Raw genomic sequence first — 17,433 nt, 5'->3', positions numbered from 1 at the left:
GGCAGCACGAGGCGACAGTTTTGGATGTAACGGGGTGAAAAATCCTATTATTTCTCTTGTTTACTTTGGGCAATATTGGAAGTTTGGGCAGCTCTGGGCATCTGCATTCTTGGCAGTCACCAAATCTAATTTATTTTCGAGTCATTAGCACATCCCGGTATGAAGCCCAGCAGCAGCATCTGCTGTTTCACTGTGGCAGGATCTACTGGGACCTGCACAATCATAGCCCTCATAGTGTGCGTTCTCTCTTTATCTCTGCATGCTTATTTCCCCACCTCCATTCTGTCTTCTACACTCATTTTCTCTTTATCATCTCCCTTTTGCGCTCCCATTCTGTCTTATTTCACAGTCTTTAAGGAAATCCATACAGAGTGGGATGCTGGAGGTTTGGCTCTTTATTGACATTAGCTGAACACCCACTGAGAATAAATGAAACACATCCCGCTCATATCCATCACAGCATTTATAATGTCATTAATCAGCAAACCTGGAGTTGTGGCTTAAATTAAAATGCTTCCTTGCACAAATCAATAGAATAGCAATCCAACTTGAGATTCTGGTTCTACTAACCACCGATCTCAACAGAAATACAAACATAAATACATTCTGACATTTTATCCTGAATTTGACTCAAATTGTTATGCTGATTCTCTACAGTACCGTTCAAAGGTTTAGGGTCAGTAAGATTTTTTTTTTTTTTTACAGAAATGTTTATTCATTTAGGACACAACTGATCAAAAGTGACAGTAAACACTTTTACAACAACAACAAAAAATCATTGCTGTTCTTTTAAACTATTCATCAAAAAATCCTGAAATATGTATCCATTTCCACATAATTATAAATTATTAACAGTTTTGAACATTGATAATAATAAGAGATGTTTTATAAGCAGCAAATCATCATATTAGTATGATTTCTGAAGGATCATGTGACACTGAAGACTGGAGTAATGATGCTGAATATTCAGCTTTGAATCAGAGGAATAAATTACATTTTAAAATATATTCAAATAGTAAAGAGTTGTTTTAAATTGTAATAATATTTCACAATTTTTACTGTATTTTTGACAAAAAAAAGGGCGATCATAAGAGGCTTCTTTTAAAAATATTAAAATAATGTTTTAAAAACCCAAACTTTTGAACAGTATTATTATTATTATTATTATTATTATTTCATATAGACATATTATTTCACATTAATTTATTTATTTTAATTGTTTAGATTTTTAAATGTGGTTTAAAAATAACATCACACATTTGCATCAAAATAAAAAAACTTATTTTAAATTGTAATAATATTTCACAATATTTCTTTCAAAAACATTAAAATCTTTGAACAATATTGTACATACTGCTTTACTAAGTTTTATGATTGATTTTTCAAATTGCAGTGGACTGTGTATTAATAAACTTCAAGATTCAAGATCTCTTGATTCAATTCAGTTTTTGATTCCATTTGATTCATTTCCCATTTATTTGGATAAATGTCAATTATAATGTCCATTTTACTTTCATTGAAGGAAAAATTAAAAAAATGCTGTAAATTGTGCAGGACAGTGTTTATGTGAGCAATTCATAATTGTAAATTATTCATTAAAAGAACCCACACTCTAATAAAATGCTGGGTTAAAAACAACCCAAGATGGGTTGAAACTATCTTTTTAAAATGACTGAATTGCTTGTTTAAAATGAACCAAAATATGTTGGAAATTAACATTTATTAATATGTTTAATAAATGAACATTTATTAATAGGTTTAATTAATAATAATAATTAAACAATAAACATTTATTAAATTGCTTATTAATAAATGTTCACCTTTTGATTATTATTGTTGCCTCTAGTAATTATGTGTCTGATTTTTAATTTTCCAACTATTCTGGGTTCATTTTAAGCCAGCCATATAGTCATTTTTAAACAATAGTTGGGTAAAATAAAACTTCCCAGCTTGTTGGGCAAACATTTAACCCAATCACTGGGTTTGTCCATTTCCAACCCAACTTGGGTTGTTTTTAACCCAGCATTATTTTTAGTGTAGTTATTTGTTTCATAAATCAGATTACGTCGGTAATGCTGTATGTTTTGATTCACTAAACTCATAAAAGTAATTTGTTCATGAATCTTACTACAATGAAGCTCTAGTGCAACTCTCCCCAAAAAATTCCTCTGGGTTTGTTGTTTAAATGAAAATGTTTCTTGGTTCTTAGTAAAAGATTTCCTTGGAAACCAAAATGCTCCTTTAGAAGAAATGAATGCACTTAAATTGTATTAAACTGTTTGAAGCAGCCATATGGGAATGCGTGATATACTGCTAACAGTCTCACCTTTCAAAAAGGTGATTAAACAAAAGGAGGAGTCTGCCAACACTTTGATTTCCTTTGTAGTGTTGCCATCTTTGTTTAACAGCTATGAAGAAGTAGGTGGCTGCGTTGAATGACAGCCATAAACCTGAATATGTGTGAATATGTGTGAATATGTGACTCAGTGTGGGTGGCTGCATTTGCTAATTTATCATCAAATTGGGTTTCATGCTAAATATAGTGTTATTAATCCACTTATTCACCGGTGGCCACCAGACGTCAATGTTCACAACGGGTTTCTTCACTTTAATTAAAGACTTTTTCCCGATTCGCTGTGGATAACTCACCATGCACTATTAATTCATCATGCTTCAGACTGATTTAGTTGTTTTTCTTCATCCAAAGTGAATTCAGAATGGAAGTTTCTGTTGCTGGATGTGACAATTTTTTATTATTCTGAGTGTCGCGTTTCTCTCCCTTGTGTCTTTCTCTCTCTCTCCCCCCCATCTTTCTTTATTCCTCACTTCCCTTCCTCCTCTTCTCTCTCAGATCAGTCAGATGCTGGGGAATGAGATCAAGTTTGCGGTTCGAGAGCCTGTGGGCCTGAGGTAAAACAACATCCCTCTCTGCACTGTGGTACTTGGGAGTTTGCTCTCATACACCTCATTTATTACATTCTGCCTTGGGTCAGCAGTGCAGAAAATAGCAGGCCTTTAATTAAAGCACAGTTATTTTGACAGGCCATAGCTGAACCAGCTGAACCCTGAACTCGATAATTGTACAAATTGATCTGCTATTAAAGTAACCTGTAGTGTTTTGTTTGTTTAAGGACACTAAACAAATGATTTATGTAAGAAGAATCCCCTGCAATATTATTAGCTCCTAATGTATGTGCATTATTTGTCAAGTCTCCATACCTCTTTTAATTTTGCACAATTATGTAACACAACACACTTCTATGAGGTCCATACGTCTGAGACCACTAGTGAAAATGCTAATATTTTGCATTTTTCTTATTAAAACATTTTTAATGATCATATACACTGTTGTGTAAATATTTGTAGTTTAATTCGCTCTGTTAATGTTATTTATTTAATTAGTTCCCTAAAAATAGGGTAGAATCTAAAATATTTCCCATTCATTTATCTGACCTTCTGTAAAAAGTGTCATATAATCAATATCACAAATTTGTTTATTTAATAGGGTAGCATCTAAAATATTTCTTATTAATATTTTCATTTTGCATTAAAGGGGTCATGACATGAGAAATCAAATTTGCCTTGATCTTTTGACATATAAGAGGTCTCTGTTTCATAGCTTAAAACGTCCTCTTCTGTGAATTTTTATCATGCCATTCTGACTTTATATCTCGCAATTCTGAGAAAAAAGACAGAATTGTACGGAAGAGGATTAGGGACAAGCAATAATAAAAAAATAAAACCATCGCGAGATTAAAGTTGTTACATTTCGAGAAAAAAGTTGAGATAAAATGTTGAGAATAAACTCATTAAATTACAAGAAAAAACTCGTTAAATTTCAAGAAAAAAGTCGATAAAATGTTGAGAATGTTCTCGTAATTTAACGAATTTGGTCTCGTAATTTAACAACTTTTTTCTCGTAATTTAATGTTTATTCTCGTAATTTAGTGACTATTCTCAACATTTTATCTCGACTTTTTTCTCGAAATTTAATGTTTATTCTCGTAATTTAGTGACTTTATTCTCGTATTTTAATGACTTTATTCTCAACATTTTATCTCCAGGGGTATCTTCCATAGAATTGTGATATAAACTTGTAATTGTGAGAAAAAGTCAGAATTGTGAATTTTTTTTTTTCATGGCAGAAACAATCTTCCATACGTTTCAGACAGAGGGTCAGAATGAAATTTGAAAATAGCTGCATGTATATTTGTCTTGTGCAAAAAACTTTACCAAGTGAAAAAATCCATGTCAGGACCTCTTAAAAAAAGTTTCTTTCAGTTTATTTCCAGGTTTAAAAGCAATTTTGAACCCCAGATATTTGGTCACAGGCTTTTAAATCCCTCTGTATAGCATTGCTAAACCGCCCATGGCATTTCATTTTAAATAGAGAATATGCAATCAAAGTTAGCAAATTTCTCTACTGACTCTGTTTTTCCTTTCTCAAGGTTATGGATTCTCTTCTCTGCTGTGGTTTTCACAGTCATGGCCCTTATGGTGAGTTTCAGTACTTGCAGCTCCATAAGTTCTCAGGACCATTGCATTCTTACTATCTTCAGTACCACAATGAATCTATTCATCATTAAGTGATTGTGTGTGTGTGTGATTTATAGGCCCTAGTCTTCCCCAACCAGCTGTACGAGGTTGTATTTGATCAGGAGCAAACAGCCACCAGTGTCTCTATACGTCTCTATGGAGGGGCCATTCTCAGTAAGTCATATTCATCTCATTCTGTATATTTAATAAAGCAGCATTACCTAATGATCTCTCACAGCCTTAGTTAGAAGTTGTCATGTGTTCAGCGCATCTATTAATGGGCTGTAAACAGACTCCTCTGTCTTTTTACCCTTCTACTCAAGGGGCTCTTAGGATGTGTGTTTTTGTGTTTATGCGAGTAAATGGCCAGTCAGCCAGTGGATTGTGAAGAGAAGCGAGGAGGAAATATTCCCTGCAGGACTGCACGCTCTCCGCTGCTCATTCACTTAATTGCACATTAAATCGGACTCTTTCTGGTCCACTGCAGACAACAAATTTGCACAAATTAGCTGTGCAGTTATTCTCCTCTCTACCTGCTTCCTTTTCTTATCTTTCCCTCAAAATGTATTTAATAGACGAGACATGTTTTTAATATTACTCATTTAATCCTCCTGGTGATTGCCAAATCTGTCGGTACATGTCAGCCACTATTCTTTGGTGTCTCAAAGTGAACAGGAAGGATTTTATATCAGCTCAGTGAAACAGTGAACATTTGTCATCTCACTCATTTCTTAGTCTATTTATGCCACTTTTTTCTGTTTTCATCTGCCATTTCCACAATTCACTTCATTCATTCATTGGTTTAAACCTAGAAAATTAACTAAACTCGACTCATGACCAATGCTGACCAAGTATTTGAAAGTTGAGCTGCAGGCTCATTGTCTGCTGATACAGCAGGAACCAATCAGCTGTGCCCTATAAAGAACAGGGTGATTGAGTTAAGTACATGTCATCTAGAGTTTCGTGAAAGAACTTTGTATATTTATATTATATAATATTTTATTATTTTGTTATATTTTATTGTATTATTTAATCTAAATGATGTTTGAGGCACATTGTGAGACACAAGGTTTGTTGAATGTTTGTTTATACCACCGTTCAAAAGTTTGGGGTCAGTAGGAATTTTTTCTCTTCAAAAATACAGTGAAATATACTATAAAATTGTGAACTTTTGTTACATTTTAAAGTAGCTATTTTCTATATTAATAGATTTTAAATTTTATTCCTGTGATGCAAGTCTTCATTGTCACATGATCCTGTTGAAAACCGTTATGCTGCTATTTTTTTTTTTTTTTCCTTCCCTCCAGGATTCTTTGATGAATAGAAAAGTTCAACAGGAACAGGATTTATTTTGAAATTGAAAATTTTGCAACATTATAAATGGTTTTTACTGCCACTTGATCAATTTAATGTATCCTTACGGATAAAAAGTATTAATTTCTTAAAAAAACTGATCCAAACTTTTGAAACGGTAGCGTACATTTATCACACTATTTGCCCTCTTTTTGGCAGGTCTCTCTCTGATCATGTGGAATGGCCTGTACACCGCTGAGAAGGTTATCATCCAGTGGACGTTACTTAGCGAGGCTTGTTACTTCGCCATCCAGTTTTTAGGTTTGTATCAATGAGAACTAGAGTCTTAGGCATGCTGTGTTTTGTCAGCTCTAGATGGGCTGTGTAATGTCATGATGGCACTGCCCTCTAGTGGTTGTGATCTCTCAGTGGATTCATTCAAGTATAGTACATACAGTATATATTGTAACGAACATTGTCTGTGGCTTTTTACACATATAGTTGGTTGAAATGTTTCAAGAAGTAATATTAATTTATATTTTTTATAATATTAACATATTGAGCAGTTGTCTCAAATATGGTAGTACAATAGCATCAACAAATAAACTTCCTGACTGCAGTTTTCCACTTATTACACGACTACTTAACAAATAAATAAATACATGGCCCTGAAAATAATGAAATTGATTTATTTACCTGTTTTTTAATCTTGCTTTATGAATTTTAGTAATAATGTTTTTATTTACTTTTTTTTATAAACAGTGTAACATGTCTTTTTGTCTCTTGCCAGGTCATTTTTATTACACTAAGTTGTAGTAATTGTTTTGAGATGCATGATGTGACCAGTGAAGTTGATATAGAAAAAAGAGAACGTAGAGTAATATCAAAAACAGAAAACACTGATATGTTGCAGTGAAATAGGTTAAGGGTACAACCGACCAATCGGAATCAAGTATTGCAGAGAGCTGTGTAGCATTTCAACATTTTTGAAAGAAATTTATATTTTTATGTATAAAAGTTTCTTTAAAATTACAGTACAATTATATTATGAAAAAAAAAAAAGTATTTTTTTTTTTTTTTTACTTTCTATTAATCAAAGAATCATGAAAAAAACAGTTTTCAACATTGATAACTTGAGCAGCAAATCAGCATATTAGAATAATTTCTGAAGGATCTGAAAACTGGAGTAATGATGCAGAAAAATTCAGCTTTGCCATCACATGAATAAATTACATTTTAAAATATATTCAAAAAGAAAACAGTTATTTTAAATTGAAATAATATTTTATAATATTACTATTACTATGATAAGATTTCAGCAAAAAAATATTTGTCCACACCAGACACCAGACTTATATAGTTATATATTATATATTATAAAGTCAATCAAAAATCACGGCCAATCAAGAGTGTGTGGGCGGCTCTCTCTGCAAGCTCCCGGTGTCATGAGAAATCTAGTCCCCCCAGGAAATCGAGTCTCCTTTAGGACCCATGCGGTTAAATACTTGATCAAAAGTTATTGTGATGTCTTGACTAATTATAACCTCTTTCACTATTGGATGATGTTTACTACGTTAAGTGCACAAACAACAGGCTTGAAATCGAAACGATTGTTGGGGGGACTCGATTTCTCAACCCACTGGCACTCGCAACGAAATATATGAGTACATAAACTGATGAATATTACAGCATTTTAACATTATTAAAAATACATTCTAAGTTACTGAAACAGTCTTTGTCATAGAATACACTTGTCTGTTCACAATGAGTTGACAGTTTGAACGTTCTTGTTTCCTTCCATTTATTTTGAAGATCTGAGGTAAATTATCAATTGCTGCTTTCAGTACGGCTATAAAAGACAGACAACAGGGTTCCCACTCGTCCTGGAAAACCTTGAAAACCTGGAAAATTGATGACAAACTTTCCAGTCCTAGAAAATTAGAGAAAATGAAAAATGTCCTGGAAAATCTTGTTTTTGTCCTTAAATTATTTTTTTAAAAGTTCTTAGGTTTTTCTTTAGTTGAGAACAAAAAGTTTATTACTGGCCAAAAACAATTACTGTTAGTTGCAGAAAGTGCTATGTTTTGACATAGTATTTTCAATGATGATGTTTAGTCTTGTGTTGCCACTTGCAGCAGTTAACTAATGCTCAAATGTGTGCAGAAAATGTTAATTAGTAAGCAGCTACCTAATTCAGTAACTTGCTAACTAATAATTTTGATGCAATATAAGGTCGATAAGGGAATCATTGTGCAGTGTAGCCAGCTTCATTGATTATAACAGGGGTTTTCACAACAGTTCAGAACTTTGTGTGTTTTTGCTGAAGTGATTGACAGCTGCAGTGATTAAAAAAGGAAAATCTGTTTAGAACCCATTCGCAATTTGAAAGTTTCATTAAGTATACACACATTAAAGTTTTGGGAATGACTAACTTATTTAAATGCGGGATTGAGTCCAAAATTATATTGATTGACGTGGTGATAACCAGCATTGGATGGGACAAAAATAACTAATAGACCTGCCACATATTCTATTACGCGTTATGGGTTTCTTTGTTGTTCATCAACTTTGTCTTTGACTAATATTTTTATTTTCAAATAGTTAAAACATTGAAATAGTTCCAATATTTTTTGCTATGATATGGACACTGGTAACGGGAACAATTTGATTTGTCATAATGTATGATTGAGAGCTCATATTAAAAATGATTTTATAATTAAGTCATGGCAATAAACTATGGAAGTGTCTGCTGCTGAATAAAAAATAAAAAAGGTAATTGCAACTTTTTATCTCAAAATTCTAAAAAATCCCAAGCTTACATATTTGTGATATAAACTTGCAATTGTGTTATAAAGTCAGAATTATAAATTGCATAACTGTGATATAAACTCGCAATTGCGAGAAAAAAAAGTCTAGTGAGATACAAAAAAGGTAATTGCGATTTTTTTTAATTCTGTGGCGGAAACAAGCTTCCATAGTCATAATGTATGATTAAGAGCTCATATTAAAAACTGAAGTCATGGCAATAAACTGTATGCCTTTTAAAGACTTCGAGAGCAATATATTACTTTAGGGCGAGATCCTTGTCTTTTATTCCTGCCATAGTAAAACTGAAAATAGGGCTGGGCGATATATCGCATGCGATTCTCACGCGCATTTCGTCAGTAAAGCCGGTTCCCTGATTGCCGCTAAATCGCCATCACCTGCTTTCAAATGGAGCGGCATTTAATAGACAGAGCCGTAGATCACTGACAAACCACGCAATATCACGTTCATTATCGAAGGCGATTCATCTGCGATATTGCGTGGTTTGTCAGTGAACTACGGCTCTGTCTATTAAATGCCGCTCCATTTGAAAGCAGGTGATGGCGATTTAGCGGTAATCAGGGAACCGGCTTTACTGACGAAATGCGCGTGACAATCGCATGCGATATATCACCCAGCCCAAACTGAAAATGTCCTGGAAAAGTCCTAGAAAATGATCGCTGAAAAAGAGTGGGAACCCTGAGACAAAATGATATACAAACTCATATTAGACACTTTTAACATTAAATAAAGCACATAAACAGTACATGAGATTATCATTGCCATATTTTGTGTTAAAAAAATAAACAGTCATCGCATGTCGCCGTTGCGGCCGGTTTGAACAAAAACTTTGATTAACATGGAACTTTTATCGCATTGCAGCGTCTAGTTAGGACGTGGTGTAAGTCTAATTATTCGTTGTGATATTTATAATCATTTACCATGTGTTTCCTCAAAAATATCTTGATATTTCAATCATTTATGTCTTTGTACACTAATGTCTGTGTTACAGTGACCTCCGTCACTCTGGTGGAACTGGGCTCCCTGCCAAACGCTGCCATCCTCCTCCTCCTCAGTCGCGTATTCTTCCTCACTGTCACGCTGTCCTACTACTACAATCTGGGACGCCGGCCCAAGAAGATCTGAGAGCCCCGCACACACCTGAGCGACAGGCCGCGGGGCTGGAGTTTCCATCTGAAGCTTTGAACAGTGACGCAGTCAAACAACATCAACCTGTTCATCTGGCGTCGAGCCTTACTGCAAGGACGACGCCAACCAGGCCTTCATTTTAATTTCAACTTACACACAACACAGGAGTTTGCCTTTTTTATGGGAAATGCTCACAATCTGGTCAAATGAATTCCATTTTTATTTCAGAGAGTGTGCAGTCACAGTGTAGCCCTCCTCATTCAGCGTTTATCACGTAAAGTATTGCACACCGTAGCCGAGCTTGAAATGCTGGCGTAATTGTCTGTAGCTAATGTATCAATAAAACTGTAAATCATTTCATGTAATAATGCCAATGACTTTGAGCTTGTAGTCATGTTACGTGCGTGAGGGTGGCTAGTGAACACTAGAATGTGTTTTCTGTGCAGGTCGTTCATTATTTGAGCAGTTGTTACTGGTTGGTGTATTTGTGTCAACCAGGAACATCCTGCTCTATGTGGAACGAGTTCTCATATGAGAATGGTTATCAAAAGACACGACAGGTTAGTTTGTTTGGTTAGCTAGTTTGGTGCATTGACCTCGAAAACCCCTCTAGTTGCACTGTTTCAGGAACTCCGGTTTGAACTAATTATTCATGTTTCAGATAACAACTCTTATCCATATTTTTCTTATTGTCAAGTTCATTTTCATCAAGTGTATATGAACAAGAAACTCCTTTTTCTTTTAGTAGTAATGCCACAGAACATGGTTTTGTAGCACAATGGTATGTTTCTTTCATTTTAATAAGCAATGTAGCAGTATTTTCCCTCACATTTCCCTAATGTTGCCTTAATATGCCAAACTGCACAAGCGTTCCACATGTCAGCACACTGCCAGATGTTTGTATTCCTCAAAAGAACTGTATAAATATATATATTTTTTGTTGATTTGCAATTTTCCGGTTGCTTATTTATTGGCCTGCCCAAAAGTTTTTGCATACAGTAGGTTAGTTTTTAGTGGTATCACTTGCATGTTTAATGTCTGAGTTGTTCAGTCATTGTATGCCCTTGATGACAATTCTTGTGCGAGTTCTGCTGAGACAAACTGCAAAATCAAAATTAGCAGCGTGTATGTATTTAAAAGTTTGCTGCCTTGTGTGTAGTGTTGTCAAAAGGACCGACCGCGATACAAGTTGGTAGTGAAATTTAAAAAATGTGACAATGAGCGTTATGGAGCCTGACTGGCCATTGTTAACACGCTTATCAGATATGTCTGTGATTGGCTACAATAATAAATGCACGGGAGCGTTTGAAAGCGCACAGAAGTTTTTGAATTTGAAAGGGAATTTTAACATGTAAAATATGTGTATTTAATGTTTATTTCATGGGTTAAGTACGTTTGCGTGTGAAAAATCAGCACGTTGTGATTCACATGCTTTTGAACCTTTTGGCCTTCCATACACTGATAGACGCCTGCTTTCATACACTCCCATGTGTATCTGTGTAAACGCTGTAAATAGACATCAATGACGCTCTTCACTGAGCGCTTAAACAGTTACACATGGGAGCGTTTGAAAGCAGGCGTCTATCAGTGTATGGAAGGTTCAATTTTAACACGTCAACAATGTAAAATACACGTATTTCTCGCGTTAAATACGTATTGCGCGTGAAAAATCAGTGGTAAATGCACTATTCAACACATTTAACGTGCAGATTTTTCACGTGCAAACAAGTATCTAACGTGAAATTTGCATTAAATACACGTATTTTACGTGTTGTTGATGTGTTAAAATTCACGTGTTTTTGAACCTTTTGGCCTTCCGTACGCTGATAGACACCTGCTTTCAAACACTCCCATGTGTATGTATTTCATGCATTAAATATGTACTGTTTGCGCGTGAAATATGTGTATTCAGCATGTATTTTTACACGCAAACACATTTAAAGTGTGCAATATGCATTAAATACACATATATTTTACTTTTGCCTCTGATATCAGCAGACCGGTCTGCTTTCAAAGCGCTTTCAAATTCAAACACTTCTGTGTGCTTTCAAACGCTCCTATGCATTGATCATTGTAGCCAATCAAAGACATATCTGATGAGTGTGTGAACACAATGGCCAATCAGAGGTGTTTACAAATCCACTCAACAGCGCTCAAAGCGTCACATTTTTTAAATTTCAGTACCGACTTGGTATCGAAGTCAGTACTTTTGACAATGTATTTGCTGTTATTTTTGAAAGTGTCCATTAGTTACAACAGTGGCAACATCTGGTAAAAGCATTATAGAATTGGAAGCATTTTATAACTTTAATAGCATAACTTTTGGAAGAATGTTGATCAGATATATTGAAGGAAGCAATACAACCTATACAGGAAATTTCTGTTAAATGTTACGTGCGAGGCTACCATGCTTGTTGGTTGCTTTTATATATGATAGAGCTTCAGTGGAGAAAAAAGTCTGTATGTTTGTGTAAAATATTTGGACAAAAGTAACAGATACTCTTTCCAAGGTTTAATAAGGTCTTCGCATTTAGCTTAGGGGTAATAAAGAACTTCAGCCTTGTTGAGGCTTACATTTCTTTCACAACCCATTTTGATTTAGTCTCTTCGTTGTCTTTACTTGCGAACATGTAGTTCAAATCTCAGTAAAAACCTTTCCTCTTACTGTTCTGAAAATATATTAAACCAAACCAATCCTAACTGGTAATTCAGAATAGGCACGGCTGTTACTGTATGTTCTGTTCCTCTCATTAAAAAGCAAGCTCTCGTCCCTCTTAACACTCGCTCAGCTAAACGATGACGGCAAATGGCAAACATGAATCATTTGTTATTCATGTCTCTATGATGAGAATTGTGTTGCCATGCTATTAGAAATAAATATCCAGTTAGCTGCTAGTGGCTTCAGCTGTCTGCCGACGGTATACATTATGCTTCTGAAGGGATGTTAATGTACTTTTTAAATGTGTGTGTAAATATTTTATTGAGAAATGTTGTTATGGACCTGCATCGTTATCTTTTTGGAATAAAGAAAATGTACATTTATCGCAACTGTCACTCAGGATCTTTTTTGTTGTTGTTGTTGAATAATGAGCTTCCACCTCAATATTACACCTCAATATATAACATATATAATATCTCAATATACAACAATATTGATTGGAAAAGAAAAAGAGATCTACTATGGTCTCATTTAGGTCCTTGCTGAATTAAAAAGGTTATTTGTAATGACCTTAGCACTTTATAAACGTATTCCAGGGACTGTATTTTGTAGCATTCCCTAGAATTTGTACCCCCTTGTATGCACTTGTATTTGTACTAAAATTTCCTTATATCTATTTTTTCTACAACTATTTAAATTTTTTTGATGTTATATCTATTATTAAGTGCCATTTCAAGTGATTTCACCTGACTAGCACTTGTTCACACTTTGATATGATTAGTGATGTTTAATCATCATTTTGTGCCAGGGCCAAAAAAACAGATTTTTCCCCTTTTGACCTAAGGGGGGCAGTATTGTCAATACAATAAATAACTCCTTTACTGATAATTTGTAACAGTAATGGGATCAGACTTCATCAGTTGGTGGGCAAAGAATCCCTCAAGCTCTTAGTAACTTAAGTAGAAAGAAGATATTTGGTAATCAAACAGTTAACGGTAGCCATTGACTTCCATAGTATTTGTTTTCCTACTATGGAAGTCAAAGGCTACCATCAACTGTTTGATTACCAACATTCTTCAAAATATCTTCTTTTGTGTTCAACAGAAGAAAGAAACTCATACAGGTTGGAATAACATGAGGGTGAGTAAATGATAACAGAATTTTCATTTTTGGGTGAACTGTCCCTTTAAAGGATTAGTTCACTTTCAAATTACCCCCAGCTTTACTCACCATCAAGCCATCCTAGGTGTATATGAATTTCTTCTTTCTGATGAACAAAATCTGAGATATATTATTAAATATCCCAACACATCCGAGCTTTATAATTGGCATCCACATCCATCCATCCATCAAAAACATACTCCACATGGCTCCGGGGGTTAATAAAGGCCTTCTTTAACCATATTTAACAAGCCATGAAGTAAAATGTCTAGCTTCCGCCAGACCGCTTTCCGTATTCAAATTACGGAATAAAACGGAACTGGCATCGCGTCAGTTAAGCTTTTCCCATAAGTTGAATAGGGAAGGTGTAGGATGTAGCATAAGCTTTTTGAACTGCGAGAGTTTTACACTTTCTTCGTACGTTGAATACGGAAGGCAGTCTGGTGGAAGCTAGATTTTTGACTTCATAACTTGTTAAATATGGATTTTTTTTTTTACACAAATGCATCGCTTCACTTCAGAAGGCCTTTAACAACCCCCTGGAGCTGTGTGAAATATATTTATGATGGACGCATGCAGATAAAAACACTTTCTTCAGCTCATGAATGTTGCGATCCTATGGGACTTATGATGGCAACCTGAATCGCAACAAAGCACTGTTCGCCAGAGGAGAACTGGCCCTCCGATTAAGCCTGGTTTCTCCCAAGGTTTTTTTTCTCCATTTTAACACCTATTTGCCACTTGTTTGCCACCTGATGTCACCTGTTGGAGTTTGGGTTCCTTGCCGCTGTCGCCTTTGGCTTGCTTAGTTGGGGACACTTGACATTTGACTTGACATTTGATATTCCACAGTATTCTTGACATTTATTCAACAGCGCTTTGATCTGCCTGCATTGACACTATTCTTTAAGAGCTGCTGTGCAGCAAAAATGATGTACCAGTTATCAATGTAAAGCTGCATTGTAAAAAACGCTATATAAATAAAGGTGACTTGACATACTCGTTGATCCCGCTCACTGCCATTATAAAGCTTGGATGCATCAGGATATTTTTAAATATATCTCAGATTGTGTTCATCAGAAAGAAGAAAGTCATATACACCTAGGATGACTTGAGGATGAGTAAAGCTTGGGCTAATTTTAATTTGAAAGTGAACATCCTTTAGAATACATAAAAAGCTATAAAATTAGCCTTGCAAAGGAAAGGTTTGATTGTTTGAAGGTTAACTGTTTGATTTTTTTATTACCATCATTGTGTTTCTGCGGAAATACCAGTTACTGCAATAAAAAGGAGGAAACATGGTATTTGCCAACTCTGTCGTAAAAAATGCAATTAAACAGACAGAATGGTCCTGAAAGCTTTTTGCAATTTTTGAAAGAGATCCTTTTAGTGTTCTATATATATATATATATATATATATATATATATATATATATATATATATATATATATATATAAGTAATATTTTTACAGTAGGCACAATAACTACTAGTGATTATGGCAGAACTCTGACTTTGGCGGAAACTATCAAGTAGTAATTGGAGTTCAGTCAGTGAGGGCAGTAAAGGGTTAAACGGGGGTTTCTCCTGCTTCTCTCTTCTTTTTGTTCAGACTGCAGTACGACAACGAACTTACTGACATCTGCTCAACGGATCTTCCTTTTGACTTGACACAAAAGAGGTAAATGAGTTTCCTTGCATCTAAAATGGCAGTACATATCGTAAAAAAGTGACTTAATTTACCGCTGGCGTGAAGTAGTGCCAATAAGTTAATTTAAACTTATTAGTCAATAAGGTCCTGGTTTACTTTGTACCTTATTCACGTTTTCTATCATAGTAAAGTAGTTCTGTGGAACAGTTTTTGAGTGTTTTCTTCTGTGCATATATCTTTAAATCTTCGCTGATGTGGCATTGGCAGGTTTAACTGTTTCACTGTGATCAAACGCGACTCTACAGTCAACACGCACATTTACTTCGTTCACACGTGTAGCTGTGGTTTCGCTATTTTTAATGATGATTATGATTGTTTAGAAGCTAATGAAGATCAAGTTGTCTGGTTTGAAACAGCGAGCAGCGAAACTGTTAAAAATAAGGAGCGTCTATTAGTTTAGCTTTGTTTGTAGGTGAATTGAGAAACTTTATTCCGTTGTTAGACCACAATTCATAACGTCTTATAAAATAAGTGTTCTTTTTCAGGTCAACTACTGCCTATTTTAACCATTTCACGTCTTAGTATACTTGAGTAAAATACGTTTCTGGTCTTACGTTCGTTAAAGGGACAGTTCACACAAAAATGAGAATTCTGTCATCATTTACTCACACACTCAAGTTGTTGAAAACCTGTATGGATTTCTTTCTTCTGTTGAACACAATAGAAGATATTTTGAAGAATATGGGTAACTAACCAAACATTTTATGGACTCCATTGACTTCCATAGTATGGAAAAAAATAGTGGAAATCAATGGGGTGACAAATCTCCGTGCTCAAGGAGACAATATAGAGTTAACTACAAATGTTTGTGCCATCAAACCAGATGTATTGTTATCTTATATCAAGGTTAGGTAACCTGTTTATCAAGATTCTCATCTGTTGCTCTGACATGGCAGTACTTGTCCTGACTGAGAAAACTTTCAGAAAAACATTTAATAAACATACTCTGGGATTTTAGGGGCACTGGTTTTTCTGTCAGAACGGCGCCTGAAAACAATAAACATAAATGAAAACACAGATGTGAAAATAGGTCAGAATTGACTTTGGGCTAAGTACTGGATGCTTCTTCAGGTCTTTAAAAGGTTAAAGGCTGGCAGACCTCCCTGGATGTGTCTTGACTGGAATGAGCCCACTGAGAAAGAGAGAGAGAGACAGGATACAGATGTTCCTCTTCTTTTACTTCATTTTTCCTTGCTGGAAAACTTCTGCTCTTGGAGCCAGCTAAAAATGGGATGCCACTGTGTTTGAGAGCAGCCTTGCCAAGACAGGCCCGCAGCAGAAACTTAACTGGCAGATCTTTTTCATAAGGGAAATTTAGGTTTGGGGGCTTTCTAAAATAAGATTTAATGTGGAACAACATTTCTTTTTGCAAACAAGTAAACCAGTGAAGGTTTTTGTTTCCCTATTGTGACACATCCAAGCTTCTTAAACAAAAAGAAAAAAATCATAATTTTGTTTAGCTGACTGTAATTGATTGGATGGTTGTGGATACTTCTTTAGCACTTCTCCAATAATTTAGTCCACTTAGTCTCATGTTCATCTGCCTCCACTTTTGAGTGCAGCAGCTACATTTAAATATCCAGCCAACAACTGATGCATAGAGCCAAGTCGATAAATCGTTACACTCAGATGTATGACACAATATGGAAGAAAAGATTTATGACTAGTTCTGTTTCATTGTGACTTTAAAATGAAGTCCTATTTGCAATAAGGGGTTTCCATACTTTATCTGAAACCTCATTAATAAAAGTGATGAAGTGTCACAGCCCTTTAAGTGATGATTTCTGTCACGCAGAGGTTACGTACGATGATTTTGATGTCCATGGCACATTTCACTGTATAAATGTAGTTCGATTAAGGGTTTCTCTTGGTTCTTTTGGTCTGGACCACAAAAGAAAATGGTACATTTAGTCCTGGTTCGCTTAGCATTCACACTGTCATTTTTAACACCAGACCTAAAGATAAGTAACAATAAAAAAAATTTTTCAACTGAACTTTCCAAACATCCAAAACAAAGCGTTCATATGATATTTTTACCAGCTGAGAAGTCACAAAGAGCTTATAAAATGTAAAAAGGAGTCAAAACAGCACCTGGAATTCCTCATCATGTCCTGTTTTTG

At 34.9% G+C, this 17,433-nt stretch overlaps 2 protein-coding genes across 4 annotated transcripts in view; both read left to right on the top strand.

Moving 5' to 3' along the window:
* tp53i11b (tumor protein p53 inducible protein 11b) overlaps window positions 1-13,075 on the top strand; it is a 70,276-nt gene extending 57,201 nt beyond the window's left edge. For both annotated transcript variants that reach the window (XM_067390545.1, XM_067390546.1), the window contains exons 4-8: window positions 2,852-2,910; window positions 4,449-4,497; window positions 4,614-4,710; window positions 6,049-6,150; window positions 9,647-13,075. In XM_067390545.1, coding sequence (XP_067246646.1) covers window positions 2,852-2,910; window positions 4,449-4,497; window positions 4,614-4,710; window positions 6,049-6,150; window positions 9,647-9,780 — 441 coding nt within the window. In that variant the 3' untranslated portion in view covers window positions 9,781-13,075. The remainder of the gene's footprint in view (window positions 1-2,851; window positions 2,911-4,448; window positions 4,498-4,613; window positions 4,711-6,048; window positions 6,151-9,646) is intronic.
* Window positions 13,076-15,137: 2,062 nt separating this feature from the next.
* The window catches only part of cd82b (CD82 molecule b), a 33,210-nt gene continuing 30,914 nt past the window's right edge, over window positions 15,138-17,433 (top strand). Inside the window, exon 1 of one of the 2 annotated variants that reach the window (XM_067389429.1) lies at window positions 15,138-15,283. The gene's annotated coding sequence lies outside the window, so the exon portion shown is untranslated. The remainder of the gene's footprint in view (window positions 15,284-17,433) is intronic. The other variant, XM_067389430.1, reaches the window with a different exon arrangement.

This window comes from Chanodichthys erythropterus, chromosome 7 (genome assembly GCF_024489055.1).
Source record: "Chanodichthys erythropterus isolate Z2021 chromosome 7, ASM2448905v1, whole genome shotgun sequence".
Classification (NCBI taxonomy): domain Eukaryota; kingdom Metazoa; phylum Chordata; class Actinopteri; order Cypriniformes; family Xenocyprididae; genus Chanodichthys; species Chanodichthys erythropterus.
This window is presented reverse-complemented; position numbering and strand designations above follow the sequence as displayed.